At 39.1% G+C, this 16,795-nt stretch overlaps 1 protein-coding gene across 3 annotated transcripts in view; it reads left to right on the top strand.

Moving 5' to 3' along the window:
* Window positions 1–349: 349 nt before the first annotated feature.
* The window catches only part of LOC125482842 (RNA exonuclease 1 homolog), a 61,840-nt gene continuing 45,394 nt past the window's right edge, over window positions 350–16,795 (top strand). For 2 of the 3 annotated variants that reach the window (XM_048595380.1, XM_048595382.1), the window contains exons 1-7: window positions 350–527; window positions 1,788–1,811; window positions 2,391–3,994; window positions 6,080–6,184; window positions 7,866–8,085; window positions 15,531–15,682; window positions 15,775–15,891. In XM_048595380.1, coding sequence (XP_048451337.1) covers window positions 401–527; window positions 1,788–1,811; window positions 2,391–3,994; window positions 6,080–6,184; window positions 7,866–8,085; window positions 15,531–15,682; window positions 15,775–15,891 — 2,349 coding nt within the window. In that variant the 5' untranslated portion in view covers window positions 350–400. Of the gene's footprint in view, window positions 528–908; window positions 1,078–1,787; window positions 1,812–2,390; window positions 3,995–6,079; window positions 6,185–7,865; window positions 8,086–15,530; window positions 15,683–15,774; window positions 15,892–16,795 lie in introns of those variants that run through there. The other variant, XM_048595383.1, reaches the window with a different exon arrangement.

A 16,795-nucleotide genomic window follows, 5' to 3' on the forward strand; every position in this document is an offset into this window, starting at 1 on the left:
ACTGCAGATGCTGGAGAATCTGAGATAACAACGTGCAGGGCTGGATAAACACAGCAGGCCAAGCAGCATCAGCGGAGCAGAAAGGCTGACGTTTCGGGCGTAGACCCTTAAGTCTGCTCATGCATATTATAACACTCCTCCAAAAACTGGTTAGGACACTGTTCTCCCATTACTCTATATCAACGCCCGTCATTTTAGTTTTCGAATTAAGCTTTTGTTGAAAAGTACACGTAGTTCCTTCAAAGTTGTTGCTCATTAATTAAAGAAGGGGCAGGTGTTTTCCAACTGTTGTTAGGATAATTGAAATCATAACGTGTGTCGTTTATTCTACTTAAGCCAAATGATGGAGCTTATGGTTGTGGTGTAGTTGGGAGCGGGGGAGGGTTAAGCTTCTGGGAGAATGTTGCGCTCCACTGGTTGTTTTCGTTCGGTCATCTGTCCCTTCTCTGGCCGTGGCTCCTGTCAGCGGCGTTATTGTCATTTTAAACATGAAGGGCAAACGGCTGAGACAGTCTTAAGGCCGCAGGGTAAGGAAAGGTGAATGGGTTAGACAACAGAGACAAGACTAAATGTCGGACGCCCTAACGAAACGTACACAATTTCACCTTTTTTTTTTGGAAAATATGTCCATCTCTTTGAAACGAATGTCACTTCTCCCAAATCAATTCAGGGTTTTCTTCTAAATGATGAGTGTTTCAGTCTGAATAACTTGATATACACACACAACTTCTCTCGCTTACCCCCTTTCAATTGGGAGTGAGGAATTCTTTCTGATCTTTGTCCAAAAGGTTGCGGTCCTGAAATATTTTTAAATTACTTTAAAACTAATTCTCCTTTCCATTGGTCCTTTTCTCGTAAAACATCAGCAAATGGAATTTTCTTCGTTGCTTAACTACAATACTGAGCATAGCCCAGTGTTACATGAAGACCTACTCCCATTATAGTCACGAGTGTACCATAATCTAACAGCACGCTGCCACTGCCCTATTGAGAATGTGGTGTTGCCTCTGATTTGATAATAAATGAAGGCCCTTGCTACTTTGTAAAATATTCTATGGCACTATTTTTGACGAGAAGGTGAGTTCTTTCCTGGAAGCCTGCTCAGTAACCATCTCTCAACCAACCCAATTGAATCTGATGGTCACCTCATTAAAAGTTTGTGTAAATAGACTGTTGTATTTCCTACCTTTACAACATTTTTGAAAGTAAAATACCATGGAATGTCATGACAGATGCTATATAAGCATAAGTCTTTTATTCAGTTGTGTCTGATTATTTTTTAATGTACTCTGATCAAATGTCTAATTGTATATTATGCAATTCTTGACAAAGTGTATTGGTGCAATGTTGTGACTCGTTTCCCTGTTATTTCATATGAGAGGAGAGTTTTTCTGTAATTTGTGTATATTCTATTTAAATATTTATTTTGCTTGACCCTTAAGGGATGGTGCCTTAAAGATTACTGTTAACGATGTAAATTATGACCTTGTGTGGTAGTACTGATGTGTGCTGTACAGTCAAAAGGGTGAAACTCGGGAGGAGAATGGAGTGTGGGGTGGGGAGTAGTACTGAGGGTGCACTGCAATGTTGAAGCTGGTATGTTTTAGCCGAGATTAGAGCGAATGGATGGGACCTCCATTTAGTGAATCTAAATGATTTTGTTGTGTTATTTTAAAAGTCAGTTTGCAATGTTGTCTGGCCATCATGTATTTTCTAATCTGTTTAGTGTGCAGTCCGAGTTGAGCCTGTATGAATTTTTGATGTTTTTCATCTTGTTTGTATTTTAGGTTCTGGGAAGATTCTCAGCTGTGGTGAGTAGAATGTCACATCAAAACTAATCAAATAAGACTAGAAAATTTCTGCTTGTGAAGACATCATAATATTTATAAACCTATATCTGTATCAATATAAACCAATGAGCTGAAATTTACCATCCTGGTGTTCATAAGTAGCATCAAATTGCTGATTCACCCCTGTTTGTTTGAATACATCTACGATGATTTCAATACTGGGTATTATCAACTAGTACATTGATTAGGAATATTGACTTATTTCATTTGCCAATCTCTTATTTGGATTTCTTACCAAATGAAACAGAAGAGTAATAATATCTTTGGTGTTTAGTTACAACTGCAGCATGAATTTGATTTTACTTATCTAGGGATTCTATTTTTTTTAAAAGTTATAAAGTGTGGAAGCAGGCCATTTGGCCCATTTTGGTCTAGCTATTTGATAATGAGTCCATGAAAACAATTGAATTGGTAATGACATTTTTAACAGTAAATCATTTTTGCTAAGCTTTTGTGTTGAGTGAGAAGAGTTTTATTTGATTTTGATTTTTAAATTTCCATGTTACTTTTCTAATCCTGTGTACATATCACCTGATGCAGATGCTCCAGAGTCTACACCTCTTAATCCTTTGGAAAAGAAATGCGATCAGCCAGTGTTACTGGAAGCTGCATGCACAGTACTAGAGTTAGAAAAGGTCAGCAAAGCAATTGAGGTAGTCAAGACTGAGGTAGAACAGCAACAACAAAAGTTAATGATGTACAAGTCTACCTTGAAATGTCAACATTACAACACTCAAACTCCAACCAGTGGCACAATGAGCTGTGCATCTTTGAGTATCAGTGCAATAAATACTTTGACACCCACAACAGCAAACTCTACCTCTGCATTTGTATGTGAAATACAAGATATTCACTTAAATAGTGTGACATGTAATCCAGTCATGGTACCTAACTGTTCTTTAAATGCACGTAGAGTTAATTCCTTAACTGAAGCTACTGAAATGGATACAATCCAGGAGATGCCCACGACTAGTTCAAAGAATATTGACTCAGTTTTGAATAAGTATGTGATTGACTGTAAAAAGCCATGTACTGATTTAGAATATGATCCATTGGTAAACTATTCTTCCAATATGAAGCAGAATCCCAAGAAAGATTACATCGAGGAAAAACAGGAATTTAAGATGGTTGAACAGAGTCCTGAAATGAAATTCTCTCCGGCAACCCAAACAGCAAGGCATTCTCAGCCCTTTGAAGAAGAGTTGAGCTCTGATGATGAACTTGTCATTGATGTGCCAGAGTTGCCTCCACTCACTCAAAATTCTCCAGTCCACAGAAGTTGTGAAATGAAAGGAAACGATACCAATGCTTCAACTCTCAGCTTAATCCGTAAAGTACGGCAACCAAGAATTGTGGAGTCCATTGACTCGTTGGAGGTGGGAAGATTGGACAATTCATTTGCTAGAAACTTCATGGCAGAAAATAGCAGCAAGAAGGAACTGAAAACTGGTAGTTTGCAAAGAGAAATTTGTGACTTAATTGAGAGTAGCAAAGTGTCCAATGTAACACATGATCAGATAGATATGGTTGGTAAACACCTTGATGTTTCAAAGCATATTTCCAAAGCCAAAGTAATAGAAGGAGCATTGAAACCAGATCTGGTTGAAGGAGATTCTGTTCCTCTTGTCAATGCTGATAGAGCTAAATTGTCAAATCAGAAATGTAGAAGTTTGTGTGAATCTCTAAAATTAGAAGTGAATGTGCAAAAATATGAAACTGAAGAGCAAAGTTCAATCAATTTGAACAGTTTGAAAAGATTGAGTGACAAAGCACCTCTGGTTGAAAGCAATATTGCATCACTCAAACTTGAGAAACATGTGCCGCTCTCTGCAATAACATATAATAGACCAGAGACTGCAAACAAGAGCAAATGCACCAATAAATTGGAAACTAGGCAGAGTACTGACCAACAAAGACCAAAGGTACAGAGCCAAGATGACCATTTTGGTAATGAAAAGCAGGCTGAAAGTTTTCAAATGACAAGTGATAACGATGAAGAATCCTCACTTTCTGATGAAGATTTGAGTTCTTTGGTTTCAGAGGAGTTGGACTTCTCTGAATCAGACCCAATGGAAGAGTGCTTGAGGATTTTTAACGAATCTGCAAAACAGGAAACTAAAGAGAGTGAGATGGATGCTGTACAGGTATGTTTCCACAATATGTTTGCAGTGGATTTGTGTGGAAGAAGGGTGGAAAACTGAAATGATTGAGCAAGTATTTAATAAGATATTCCACATCAATGAATGGGGCACAGCCAAAGTATTCCAGTTGGTCAGTAATCCTTTGACTGAAAGTCGCACCCATGTAATTGGCCAGATTTTCATTAGAATAGAAAAAGTACACAACAATCATGTAGATCTGTATCCATTACTTAAAATTGCTGCAGGAATTAAAAACGTAACTTTTAGGAATATTAATTACTGGACTTCATTTCCACACACTTGTGCACTGATCTTGACTAACTAAGCCTCATTCTGCATGCGTAAGTCCAGGCTTCTCAAATCCATATTGAATTTAAATCTTGAATTTGAATTTTCAAAGACAAGTTGGAAAAAGTTGCTCAGGAAAGCAATTTAATAAGAACTCTTTTATTTTTGAGTTTGAAATCTAGCACCAGTGGTTTAGATATTTGAAGGTGTTTTGTATCAGGTTATTACAATGTGTGCTTTTAAGAGGGATAAATTTTTTTTAACACTTTTATCCTTTTAAGCTTTGGGCACTGTTTGTAACAGATAATGGACATGGTGCTGTACTCATGTTAAACTCCTGACTTGCACGAAGTCTGATCAATTACCCATGCGCTCACTGACCTACATTTCGCTCCTTTACTACCAATCTTTCATGTTTCTTATCCTTGTGGTCAAATCTTTCCATCGGTTCACCCTGCCCACCCTTCTATTCAAGATGAGCCTGGACTCTGACCTTTTGTGCACTCTGCTGTGTTTGTTGCATTTTACTTTTGCTCCACTAGAGGTAACCTTTAACTGCCTAATCCTAAGCATTGGCATTCTGTATCTCTCTTCTTGCAATATACTCTTGAAAAACAACTTATTTGATCAAGCTTTTGCACATTTGCCCATGTCAAATGTTAAGATTCATGTAAAGTGCCTTAGAGTATTTTAGCACCTTCAAAAATGTACTAAATAAATGCAATTGTTGTATAAGAGATGGCTTCTGCAGAATTTAACTTAACTGCATTAGAGACAACTTTACTATGCAAAGCCTGTTTTTATTCAAATATTTTTATCACCTATGCTTGCAACCAATTTTGGTGACAGTGAGTATTTTGGTTAACTTTGAAAATCCTTTATATACTGGAATTAAGACCCATTTTAATGCTTGGTTGAAATATTCACTACTTTGCCTGATCTAAAAATGGTTTCAAGCTCTAATTTGTGGATTTAGACGTTTTTAGTTTAGCTTTATTGGTTGAATGGCTGCTGCCTTCGCTTTAACAATTGTGATTCTCTTTGAGTGTAGAATACCTTTTACTTTGTCTAATTTTCTTACTGTCTGAATCTATTTGACAGATGTCAGTTTCTTCTAGAGTTTTCCTGAGTGTTAACTAAAACAATTAAAATTTGGGAAACTTTTAGATAGTAATCCTAACTTTGTTCTTTCAACCCACTTCCTACAACATAAAGGCATCCAGCGGGGAGGATGGATCTGTACATGGTAGCAAGGAGCAGGAAACCTAGCTTTCTCCCATAATTAGTATCCCTGACTGAGAATTGGTAGAGATTTCAACTTGAACTGAAACACCCTTTGTTTATGTGGGAAAGTTTGTATTCTTTCCATTCGTAATCTGTCTAATGATTTGAAGTGACGTTTTTCCGTTCCTTGCGTTGAAAAGTCCAAGTGAATATTTTAAGTGAACAAGTATTGGAAGACTTTTTTTATTCTTGAATTGGTAAGATCGGTGTACACATAAAACCCACTGAAACCTGACAAGGCTTCTGAGTAGCTGTGTCATGAGCAGACTTTTTGATCAAACAGACTCACTTTAATTAAAGCAGTTAATTGTTTGCCACAGTACTTGCTTGTTTTGAACACTCTTAATTTAAAAGGTTAAGGCATAGTTGTCTCGGATTTTGGATTGTGCAAATAATTTGAGTATTACTACTGTGATCATCATTTTGTGACATTGTTTTGAGTGCAAACAATGAATGTAATGACATTGAACATTCAGTATCACTGGTATCTGTTCCACCTTTTGTATATATCTTTAGAATACTCTTTCAAAAACCTATGAAAATATTCAAGATTCTGGGATTGCAGGAAGCGCCAGCACAAAACAAAAGAGGAGGATTGCACATGTTGCAAAATTTAATAAGGTGGATATTTAGTGCCTTTTTCAATGTTTTACACCTGTAATCTAGGAACTTGTAGACCAAAGCAAATGTTTGTGATGAGGAGCTTAATATAGTCTTACCCAGAGGTATTCCATTTATAATCCAATCTTAAATCACCTGAATAACCAACTTCCCTTTTGAAATAAACGTTTAGCAATGTTTTTAAGAAATAATTCTGTTTTTCACTGAAAATGTCATGTTATCGATGCATATGCAATGTTCATCCGAATTTATTTGAATGTCACTCTGCCACTTAGCCAAATCTTACCACATTATGACTATGCATGCCAAACTAGCAGAACAGATTGTTATGCGACTATCTTTTTTTTTTGTTGTTAACAATGTTATCGCCATATAATGGAAGACTGCAATAGCTTCATATTTGGCCAGCAAAAGCATTGCAGTCATTGACAGGTCATGTGAAAGACCACTTGTTGCAACTTGAATCCGAGTAGAATTGGAAGAGTTCTACACGTTCTAGAGACTCATCGTACATGTGTACACGAGCATGTAAATTATTTCCCCAAGGTGAGAACTGTTAGTGTTGGGAAGTACAATTGCTTCCACTTCAGATGCCCTGTATCAGCATCAAAAGTTGCCATTTGGATTAGTATGGTGTTTTACTTGGCTTTCATCTGAGAATGTACCTCTGAGATATTTACCTTGTCCTTTATTAACTGGGCAAGGGTAAGTTTAAATCAGGGTTCATGAATAATCTTTGGAGTATGTGTTCATTTCTCCATTTCTTTAAATCTACCTCCAACAATTCCGCTCATTTAGGATTCTGTAGTAAACTTGGAAGCCTTGTCATACTTGCATGGTTATTTGAGCAAGGGTTATTGAGTGTCTGATTCTATTAGACTGGAAAGATAACAATTTGGACAGAGTTGCTTTGAGTATTGATGGTTATATCAAGGAAAAGAACATTTGAGAATGGCTGATACAACACTAATATTCTGGCGTAAGAAGGTGGTGCTGGAGAAAATTGGGTCTGGCAATATCTCTGGAGAAACAGTTAATGTTTAGGGTGCAATATTACTTCTTTGTAACTGGATGCATTCAAAGAAGCATCCTGTTGAATTCGAGGTATTAACTGTTTCTCTCTGCTCAGATGCTGCCAGATTTAGGACTTTTTCTGCTTTTTTCAGTTTCAGATCTCTGCAGTACTTTTTACATTTTCCAGTACTCTGGTACTTTGGGTAATGTACTATCTTTTTTTGAGAAGGCTATTGGAGACCTGGCCAGATATCTACTAAATGAATTGTGTATGGGTTCTATGGACTAAGAGGATCACCTTGACCTCCCATCATGTCACCCCTTTTGTTTTTGCTTTTCAACTTTTCCTCCTTTTCCATGAAATACTTGCCAAAAAAAACCTGTTTTTATTGGATCAACCTGCAAACTATTTTCAACTTGTGTCTATAATTCAGTGCTAGTGAAATAGAGAACATTTTTCCAGTTAGTGACTTAGCACAAATTGGACAACTTTGAAGCACATTAAGATTTGGGTGAATGAATTCTATCCTGGGGTCACATCCATGTTTCATTTGAATAATCTTGCTTTGAGATGGTGTTTCTTTTTAAAATTTATGATTGCCAGTTTTGATTGTGTATATTTGAAAACTCTTTAATAGAACTGCTCCTTTTATTTACTTTTTGAAAGGGAAAATCTAGCTTTAACAGGATAATTGTTCCTCAAGCTCTACCACTGCCAAAACAGTCATGTCACAATCGGATTAAAATGGTCCAGCAACAGGCTGTGCAATTGATGGCAAATGTGAAAAGTGCTCAAGTTTATAAAGCTACGGTTTCTAAATCTTCTGGCCAGAAGAGGCTGACTGCAAAAGGATCAAAACCACAACCAATCAGTGCTGCAAAAGCAGGTAATGCTTTGGGATTTGGTGTCTGGATTAATTGAAAGGTCCAATGCATTTCCTTTTTGAGCTTTTCAGATAATTAATACTCAACATTGTAACAAAAACAATCTATGCTAGCAATGCCCATATTCATAGAGAAATCAAGTAAATGTTTCAAGTAATTTTTCCTGTGTCACCACGCAACAGTCCAGTTGTTTGTTTGCTCAAAGCTTTAAGTATTGTCCTTGTTTTTGCTTGGGTAAACATATGCCAAATGTTAGTAAAAGGTCAGTACCCTGAAATGTAGTAACTGTCTTTCTTCCCACAGATACTGCTTGACTTAGAGTATTGAGTATTTTCTGCTTTTATTTCAGATTTTCAGCATCTGCAGTATTTTACTTCTAATATCTTAAATTATTTTTAACTTATTGGCTTTGCAGGTAACTTTTTACGTTGGGTGGCAAAAAGTTAGTTTTTGTAAATTTTGTTTTTTTTCCCCTGGCTTTTAAGTGTTCACAACAAGAAGTGCTGCATGTCTGATATCTTGAGCTTGTTTGTTCCCTAGTTTGAAGGAATTCACATAATTATGACACTGAAAGAAAGTCAAATCCAAACAGTCTTTCTACTGCTGTATTTACAACACAGTAAAATTAAAACGTTCAAAGAACCTCAATGGACCCCAATAGTTCCTAATGTCAGGACGTTTTGAATAACCGAGCCCTGACTCTAGACATTAGGTTTGCAGCTTAAAAGACTTGACGACTACTAATAATACAGTAACTTTAGCAGAGCAAAATCAAGCATGATCAAATTGGCTATGATTTAAACTTAACAGCCTTTGTTTTCAGACCCACTCTCTCAAAAGACAGGTAAACGCGCACAGTTGAGATAAACCTTAAAAACAGCAACTGGCCAGATTAATTCAGCAGTTTTCACGATGCATTGTTCCAGAGGAAAGGATTGACATTGGGAAAATCAACAAAAAAAAACAAATTGGGCCACCTTTTTCAGTGAACTTTGAGGAAGTTTCAGTAATACTCAAACTTAGTTTCTATTCTCTGAACTGCCAATATGTTTTGGCAGGGAGCTTTCAAATCTTGGTGAACCATCAACAGCTAGACTCCCCTGTCTAATAAACCAAGTCCAAAAACCAGTCCAAACTCTGGCCCACCTCTGTTTGACCATCATGTTCTATCCCAGACTTTCTGGCATCAATTCTCAGGTACTGACCTTGTTTAATGGCCAAACAACTATCTTGAACACATTGCTTTCCCAGTGTCAGAGTCTATGGAATTTTTTGATAACAACCAATCTGCAACTAACTTTTGGACCTTGTCTCTCAATCAACAGTTTGTGTTCTTTGTCTTTTAAAGAAAGATCAAAGCTGCTGGAAGTCCAAAGGGTCTGCTGTCACCTCAATTCTCGGTTCATAGCTCCAAACCAAAATTGAAAGCATATAAATCTTGCGATGAGTAAGGGTTCTAACATGTTGGACAGTGGTTAGTTTTTAATCCTCTTTCTGGAATTTGGCATAACAGTAGTTATGGTCCATCTACAATATCCCCAATTAAATTCTTTTAACCCAGCGTTGTTTCAATTGACACTGAAATTCTACAGTGTTGTCTTAAATGACCAGGTGACTTGCAAATAATGCAATATGGTTCCCAGATCTGGAATGCTCACCTCTTGCACCCTACCCTTTTGGTAAGGGGCTATGAAGAAAACACTTTTTAAATGGAGTTGATGAAATTGATGGAATTTAGGGCTGATAAATCCTCAGGACCTGATAATTAAAATCCCAGTGTACTTATGGAAGTGGCTCTATGAATAGTAGATATATTGGACATGATCCAAAATTCCAAGATAGAACAGTTCCTACAGATTGGAGGGTAATTAATGTAACCCCACTCCCTTTAAAAAAGGGATGTAGAGAGAAAACAGGGAATTATAAACTGGTGAATCTGACACTGTCAGTGGGGAAGATGCTAGAGTCCATTTACCAAGGATTTTACGGCCGAGCAGGAAACAGTGGGAGAATTAGATACAGTCAGCATGAATTTACAAAAGGGAAATCATGCTTGACAAATCTACTGGAATTCAAGTCTGTAACTTATATCATTGATCGGGGAAGCCATTGGATGCGGCTTATTTGGACTTTCAGAAGGCTTTTGATGAAATCCCACATAACAGATTTATGTGCAAAATTAAAGCATGGGATTGGGGGTAGTGCATTGAAATGGATGGAAAATCAACCAGCAGACAGAAATCAGAATTAATTAGTCTTTCTGATTGGCATAATGTGATCAGAAAATTGGTACTAGAACCCAGCTATTCCCAATATGTTAATGGTTTAGATGAGAATTTGAGATATTACATTTAGATGCGTGAAAGTTGGGTGGAAGCGTGAGCTATGAGGAAGGTACAGAGATGTTGCAGTACGATTTGGGCAAATGCTTTACAGATGCAGTTTAATGTGGATAAATGAGAGATTTTCCACTTTACTAGTGGAAATAGGAAGGCAGATTATCTAAGTGGCTGTAACTTGAGAGGGGTATGTTCAAGACCTAGGTATCCTCATGCACCAGTCACTGAATGTAAGCATGCAAGTATGCAGCAGGCAGGGAAGAAGTCAAACTGTATGTGGCCTTGAAAGCGAGAGGACTAGAGTGTAGAGATAGTGGTGAGGCCACACCTGGAATATTATGCAGTTTTTCCCTCTTTATCTGAGGGAGGATGATTTGGCTAAGGAGGGAGTGCAATAAAGTTTTACCACAGGCAGGACTGACATACAGAGAGAGACTGGTTTGGATGGACTAGATTCACTAAGTTGAGAAGAATGAGGTAGGGGATGGTGAAAATCTTGTCTATTCAGGTCTATAATTCCCAGGTTTGTCTTTGCAGCCCTTCTTGAATAAAGGCACAACATTTGGTACCCTCCAGTCTTTCGGGACTTCACCTGTGGCTAACGACGATGCAAATATATCAGCCAGAGCCCCTGTAATTTTCTGTCTAGTCTCTTGTCAGGTTCTTGGAAACAACTGGTCAGGACCAGGAGATTTATCCATCTTCATACATTCTAGTACTTCCAACACCACCTATAGTGTGATACGGACTGTCCCCAAGATATTGCCACTAGCATCCCCAAGTTCCCAATTCATCTGGTCTTTCTCCATGGCGAGCACAGGAGAAGTATTCATTGAGGATCTCTTGCAGTTCCACACACACATGTCCATTTTGGTCCTTGAGGGGTACTATTCTCTCTAGTTATTTTCCTTTAACATACTTAATCTCTTTAGATCCACCCTAATCTTCTCAGCCAAAGCTATCTCATGCCCTCTTTTTGCCCTCCTGATTTTCCTTCTTCAGTAAACTCCTGTATCCCCTATATACCTCCAGGGATTTCCTTGATTCAAGCTGCCTGCTCCTGAGCCATGGTTCTTCCTTTTTTCTTGTCGAAGTCTCAATACCTCTTGTTAACCTTACTCTTCCCCCAGAAGGGAACATATAGATCTTGAACTACAGCTATCACACATTTAAAAGCCTCCCACTTGCTGGAGGTCTCTTTGCCTGCAAACAAACTATTCCAATCAACCCCTGCAAGTTCCTGTCTAATTCCATCAAAATTCACCTTGCCCCAGTTTAGAACCTGAACCTGTGGACCGATTTGGTCCCTCTTTTTGTAACTATTTGTTCTATTAATTTTAAATCTTCCCTAGACCCAAAGTGTTCCCCCACTGTCACCTCAGTCACCTGTCCTGCTCTATTTCCCAAGAATAAGTCAAGTTTTCCCCCTTCCCTAGTAGGACCCTCTATGTACTGTCTATGTTAGGAAAATTAAAATCCCCCACTATGACAACTCTATTGCTCCTGCAAGTCTCCCTGCATATTTGTTCCTCTAATTCCTGTTGACTACTTGGGGGTCTGTAGTACAACACCAATCATGTCACCATCCCTTCCTTATTTCTTAGCTCTACCCACAAAACCTCACTGGATGATCCCTCACCTGACTACAGCTGTGATACTCCCCTTAATCAAAAAATGCAACTCCCCTCCTCTCTTGCCTCCACCTCTGTCCTGCGTAAAGCATCTATATCCTGGCACAGTGAGCTGCCAGTCTTGTCCCTCCCTTAGCCATGTTTCTATAATGGCTGTAATATCCTAATACCACGTACCTATTCAGGCCCTGAGTTCATTGGCCTTACCGGTCAGCCCTCTTGCATTGAAACAGATGCAATTTAATCCAACAGGCATTCCTTGCTTGCTACCTGTCTTTTCAACTTGTTATTTCTGATCACTGTATCTTCTTCCAGCCTGGCACTTACCTCCCTAGTGTTAAGGATGTCTGCCAATCTAGTTTAAATCCTTCCTTGCAGTTGTAGCAAATTTGCCTGCCAGGACATTGGCACCCCCTCCTGTCCAGGTGCAACCTGTCCCTCTTGAACAGGCCACCTCTGCCCCAGAAAAGATCCCAACGATCCAGGAATCTGAATCCCTGTCCCGGGCACCAGTTCTTTCGCCACACATTCATCTGCCATATCCTTCTGTTCTTGCCCTCATTAGCACGTGACACTGGAAGTAATTTGTGTGGTGTGAATGTTACTTGCCACTGTTCTGGCCTGGCTGCATTGGAAATGGACTGCTTCTGTATCTGGGAAGTTGTGAATATTGCTGAACATTGTACAATCATCAGAAAATGGCCCCAGTTCTGAACATATAATAGAGAAAAGGTCATTAGAAGCAGCTGAAGATGGTTTGGTCTTCGATACCATCCTGCCGAACTCCTGCAGAGATTTCCCGGAGCTGAGATGACTGATGTCCAACAACCGCAACCATCTTAGTATATGCCAGGTATGGCTCTACCCACTAGAGAGTTTGCCCCTTGAATCCCATTGACATCAGTTCTGCTAGTGTTCCTTGATGTGTAACTCCATCAATAATGGCCTTGATGTCAAAGGCAATTACTCTCTTCTCCATGTTTGAAACAAGGCTGTAATAAGTTCAGGAGCTGAGTGATCCTGGTGGAAACAAAACTAATAGCACTATTGATGACACTTCTATTGCTTTCCTGATGATTGGGAGTAGACTGGGGCAGTAATTGGCCAGGTTGGATTTGTCCTGCTGTGTGTGTCCTGGTCATATCTGGGCAATTTCCCACTTAATTGGCATCTAATGTAACTCTATTGGAACAGTTTGGCTAGATGTGTGGCAAGTTCTTGAGCACAAGTCTTCAGTACTATTGCTGAAATGTTGTCAGGGCCTATAGCTGTTGCAGCATCCAGTATCTCCAACCATTTCTTGCTGTCATTTGGAGTAAATAGAATTGGCAGAAGACTGGCTGGGGATCATTGGAGGCTGAGTTGGCTTACGTAGTTAGTATTTGTATCTGATGATTGCATATGCTTCATTGTAATGTTTTGCATTCTGCTGGGTTCTATCATTGAGGCTGAGGGATACATGTGGAGCTTCCATTAGTGAGTTATTTACTTGTCCACTACCATTTACGACTGGATATGGATGTCTAAGCAGATCTTAGAACTGATCTTACTTGTGGGATTGCTTAGTTCTGTTTGGTCACTTCAAGTTGATGCCTCCTGTTTGGGTTTGCTTGGCACTGCTCCTGATGTCGTCTCCTGTGCTTTCCTTTGAACCAAGGTTGATCCCCTGCCCTGAAGGTGATGGTACAGTGGGAATATGCTGGGTCATGACGTTGTAGATTGCACTGCAGTAAGATTATGTTGCTGCTAATGGCCACAGTGCCTCACGGATGCCCAGACTGGAGTTTCTAGATCTGTTTGAAGTCTGTCCCATTTAGCACAGAAATTAGTGTCTCACAATGCAAAGTATGGTATTACCAGAGCGAAGGTGAGACTTCACTGCAGAGTCCTTGGTGAGATGGTCACTGTCATCTGTCCATGACAGTATTGGCATCTGACACAGGTAAGTAGGTGAGGATGAGGTCTAGTCTGTTTTTCCCCTTATTGGTTCTTTCACCACTGTCCTATTCCCAGACCTCACTCCAGCTTCTTCGACTGTCCACGTGGTTGTTTGGTTTCTGACTACTACTTTTCAAAAATTTCCCATTCCCAAAGCATTCAGAAACCTGTTTTTTATTTTGGTTTTTGAGATATGTCTGTGCATATTTGTTGTTTGTTGTATGTTGTGTGTTTAAAAGCAAAGTGCTAGAGAATCTCAGCAAGTCTGGCAGCACCCAGGGAGAGGGAAACGGTCGAGATTTCATGCTAAAGCTAAACTGTTCTAAAGTCATTATTGAACTCCATGTTGACTGGGTTTTTCTCTCCACAGGTGCTATCAGACCTGCTGTATTTCTCCAGCACTCTGATTTATTTAGGTGTTTACCCCACTTCTAATTTATGTTCTGCAACCTTTAGCATTTGAGGGTATGATGTGATGTCTCAGTAACTGCCCTCTCCCCTTGGTGCTTGATTTTTATGTTCAGCTTATTTTGTTCACAGCGAAAACATTCTCAATAAACTTTGTCATGTTTGGCTCTCCAGCTAATAAGGTTAAAACAGTACATGCTATGACATAACAAGGTTTAGAGCTGGATGAACACAGCAGGCCGAGCAGGAAAGCTGATGTTTCGGGTCGAGACCCTTCTTCAGAAATGCTATGACGTTTTAGTTTACATTGATCAATGTTAATGGCTTGATGGTAGTGTTTAAAAGTACTGGGGATCGTTTTAACTTGAAGTGATAGAGTTGAATATCTATTGTATCATCATTTTTTCCTTGACCCAAATAGAACAGAGAATTGCATGGGAGTAATTTCTTGGTATAAACTGAACCAAGAAGAATAAGAATCCGAATGCGCAAAGAGGAGAGATTTTAACCTATGAAGACTATTCTCATTAAAGAGAATGCTAACTGAACCATGGCTGGATTATCTATGCATGTCAATCGAATAGCATTTAAAGCTTTCTGTTCCTCCTCCTCCTTCATCTTGTAACACTTTTTAAAGGGTTTTGTTTCTTCCCAATCTCTTTTTTTTTAAAAAAAAAAGAAATTTTGTTCTCCACACCTTCAATTTTCTGACTTTTCTAGAAATCGCTAAAGAATGTGTATGCCTGCAGTGTTCTCAAACACTGCTCATTTGCTGGCCCTTCATCTGTGGAGGGGGATGAGGTGGTTGGCTCGACAGCTAAATTGACTCAAAGTAAAATTGCAATTGATCTCTATCCCACCACCCTCCTTCATCTAATGGAAACACATAGTGATGAAAAGGCATTAGAGCCAGTCCTTTTTCACTATCTTTCACAATTCCAGAAAGGTTACTGTAGAGTGTACTGACTGAAATGACATTGCATCACTTATAAGTGAATGGATCTGTGGTATTTCCTGTTTTTGAGTACAACGCTATTACTGGGCAAAGGAAGGGAGTGAGACCATACGTTACTTTGATACAGTGGATTGAATGTTTTTGTTACTTGTCACTAACTGTGGGACTGCCTCTAGTTTCTCAGAGTTCCTTCAGGAAAGGTCCCAGTTCATACTCTAGTTCTAGCTGTAATGTGTCTTCAAAAGAGCAGATCGTCTCGAGCAGTACTTCCAAAGTCCCCCACACTGTTTCTCCATTGGGATCAGCCAGCCATGTTCCTGCTCCACAGGTATATGTGCTATTTTATTGTTTGAAGAAATGCTCAAACATTTGTCCCATTCTCTGCACAAGAGGTATCTTTTTTCTTCCCCTTTGTTTCAGAGAGCTAATTCAAAGCGTGGAGCTAAAGTGTCCAACAATGTGCGGAAACAGTATCTTGGCTTTTTTATTGAAGAGTTTTTGAAGACCTGCTCATCACGGCAAGCAGCAGTTAAAAAGGTTAGTACAGAAACTGACTGCAAGACTGGCAATTCCATGAAACTGAGTACTTTTTAGACAAGTGCAGAAGAGCTCCCCATGCTGAATTGCATTTGTAGAAAACAGTTTCTTACAGTTGCATTGGAGAATCTGTCATCTGGTCTGCAATTGTTTTGATACTTGGGATGGAATTTAGTGTGAGATGACAAAGATGAAAGACTGAATGCTAGCCGTTAGTGGTTGTCTAAATCTTTCGCTATGAATCTAATTTTGTTTGTAGTCGACATTTAACTGAAATCTGCTGTTTAAATTCTTAGGTTGCCAGTTTTAATAAGGCCTGCAGGAGAAGAACAGTTGGATTTAGTTGAAGCAACTGAAACTGCTTCCTCTAACTGGGTAACCTAGGCCTTTCCTGTTAGGAACGTATGAAACAGGTCAAATTAGGGCAGCTTAATAGTGCTGAGACTTGGTCTTGGAGGAAGGGAAAGAAGTGTTTTTTTTCCCCTAATTTCTACCTCCCAAGAATTATTTTCATTCCCTGTAGCAGAGTAAGAACAATTTGGTGAGTCTAGAACACAGAACATTACAGCGCAGTACAGGCCCTCTGGCCCTCTGTTGTGCCGACCTGTGAAACCAATCTGAAGCCCATCTAACCTACACTACTCCATTATCATCCATATGTTTATCCAATGACCATTTAAATGCCCCTAAAGTTGGCGAGTCTACTACTGTTGCAGGCAGGGCATTCCATGCCCTTACTACTCTGAGTAAAGAACCTACCTCTGACATCTGTCTTATATCTATCACCCCTCAATTTAAGGCTATGTCCCCTCGTGCTAGCCATCACCATCCGAGGAAAAAGGCTCTCGCTGTCCACACTATCTAATCCTCTGATCATCTTGTATGTCTCTATTAAGTCACCTCT

This window comes from Rhincodon typus, chromosome 3 (assembly GCF_021869965.1).
Source record: "Rhincodon typus isolate 14 chromosome 3, sRhiTyp1.1, whole genome shotgun sequence".
NCBI classification, from domain to species: Eukaryota; Metazoa; Chordata; class Chondrichthyes; order Orectolobiformes; family Rhincodontidae; genus Rhincodon; species Rhincodon typus.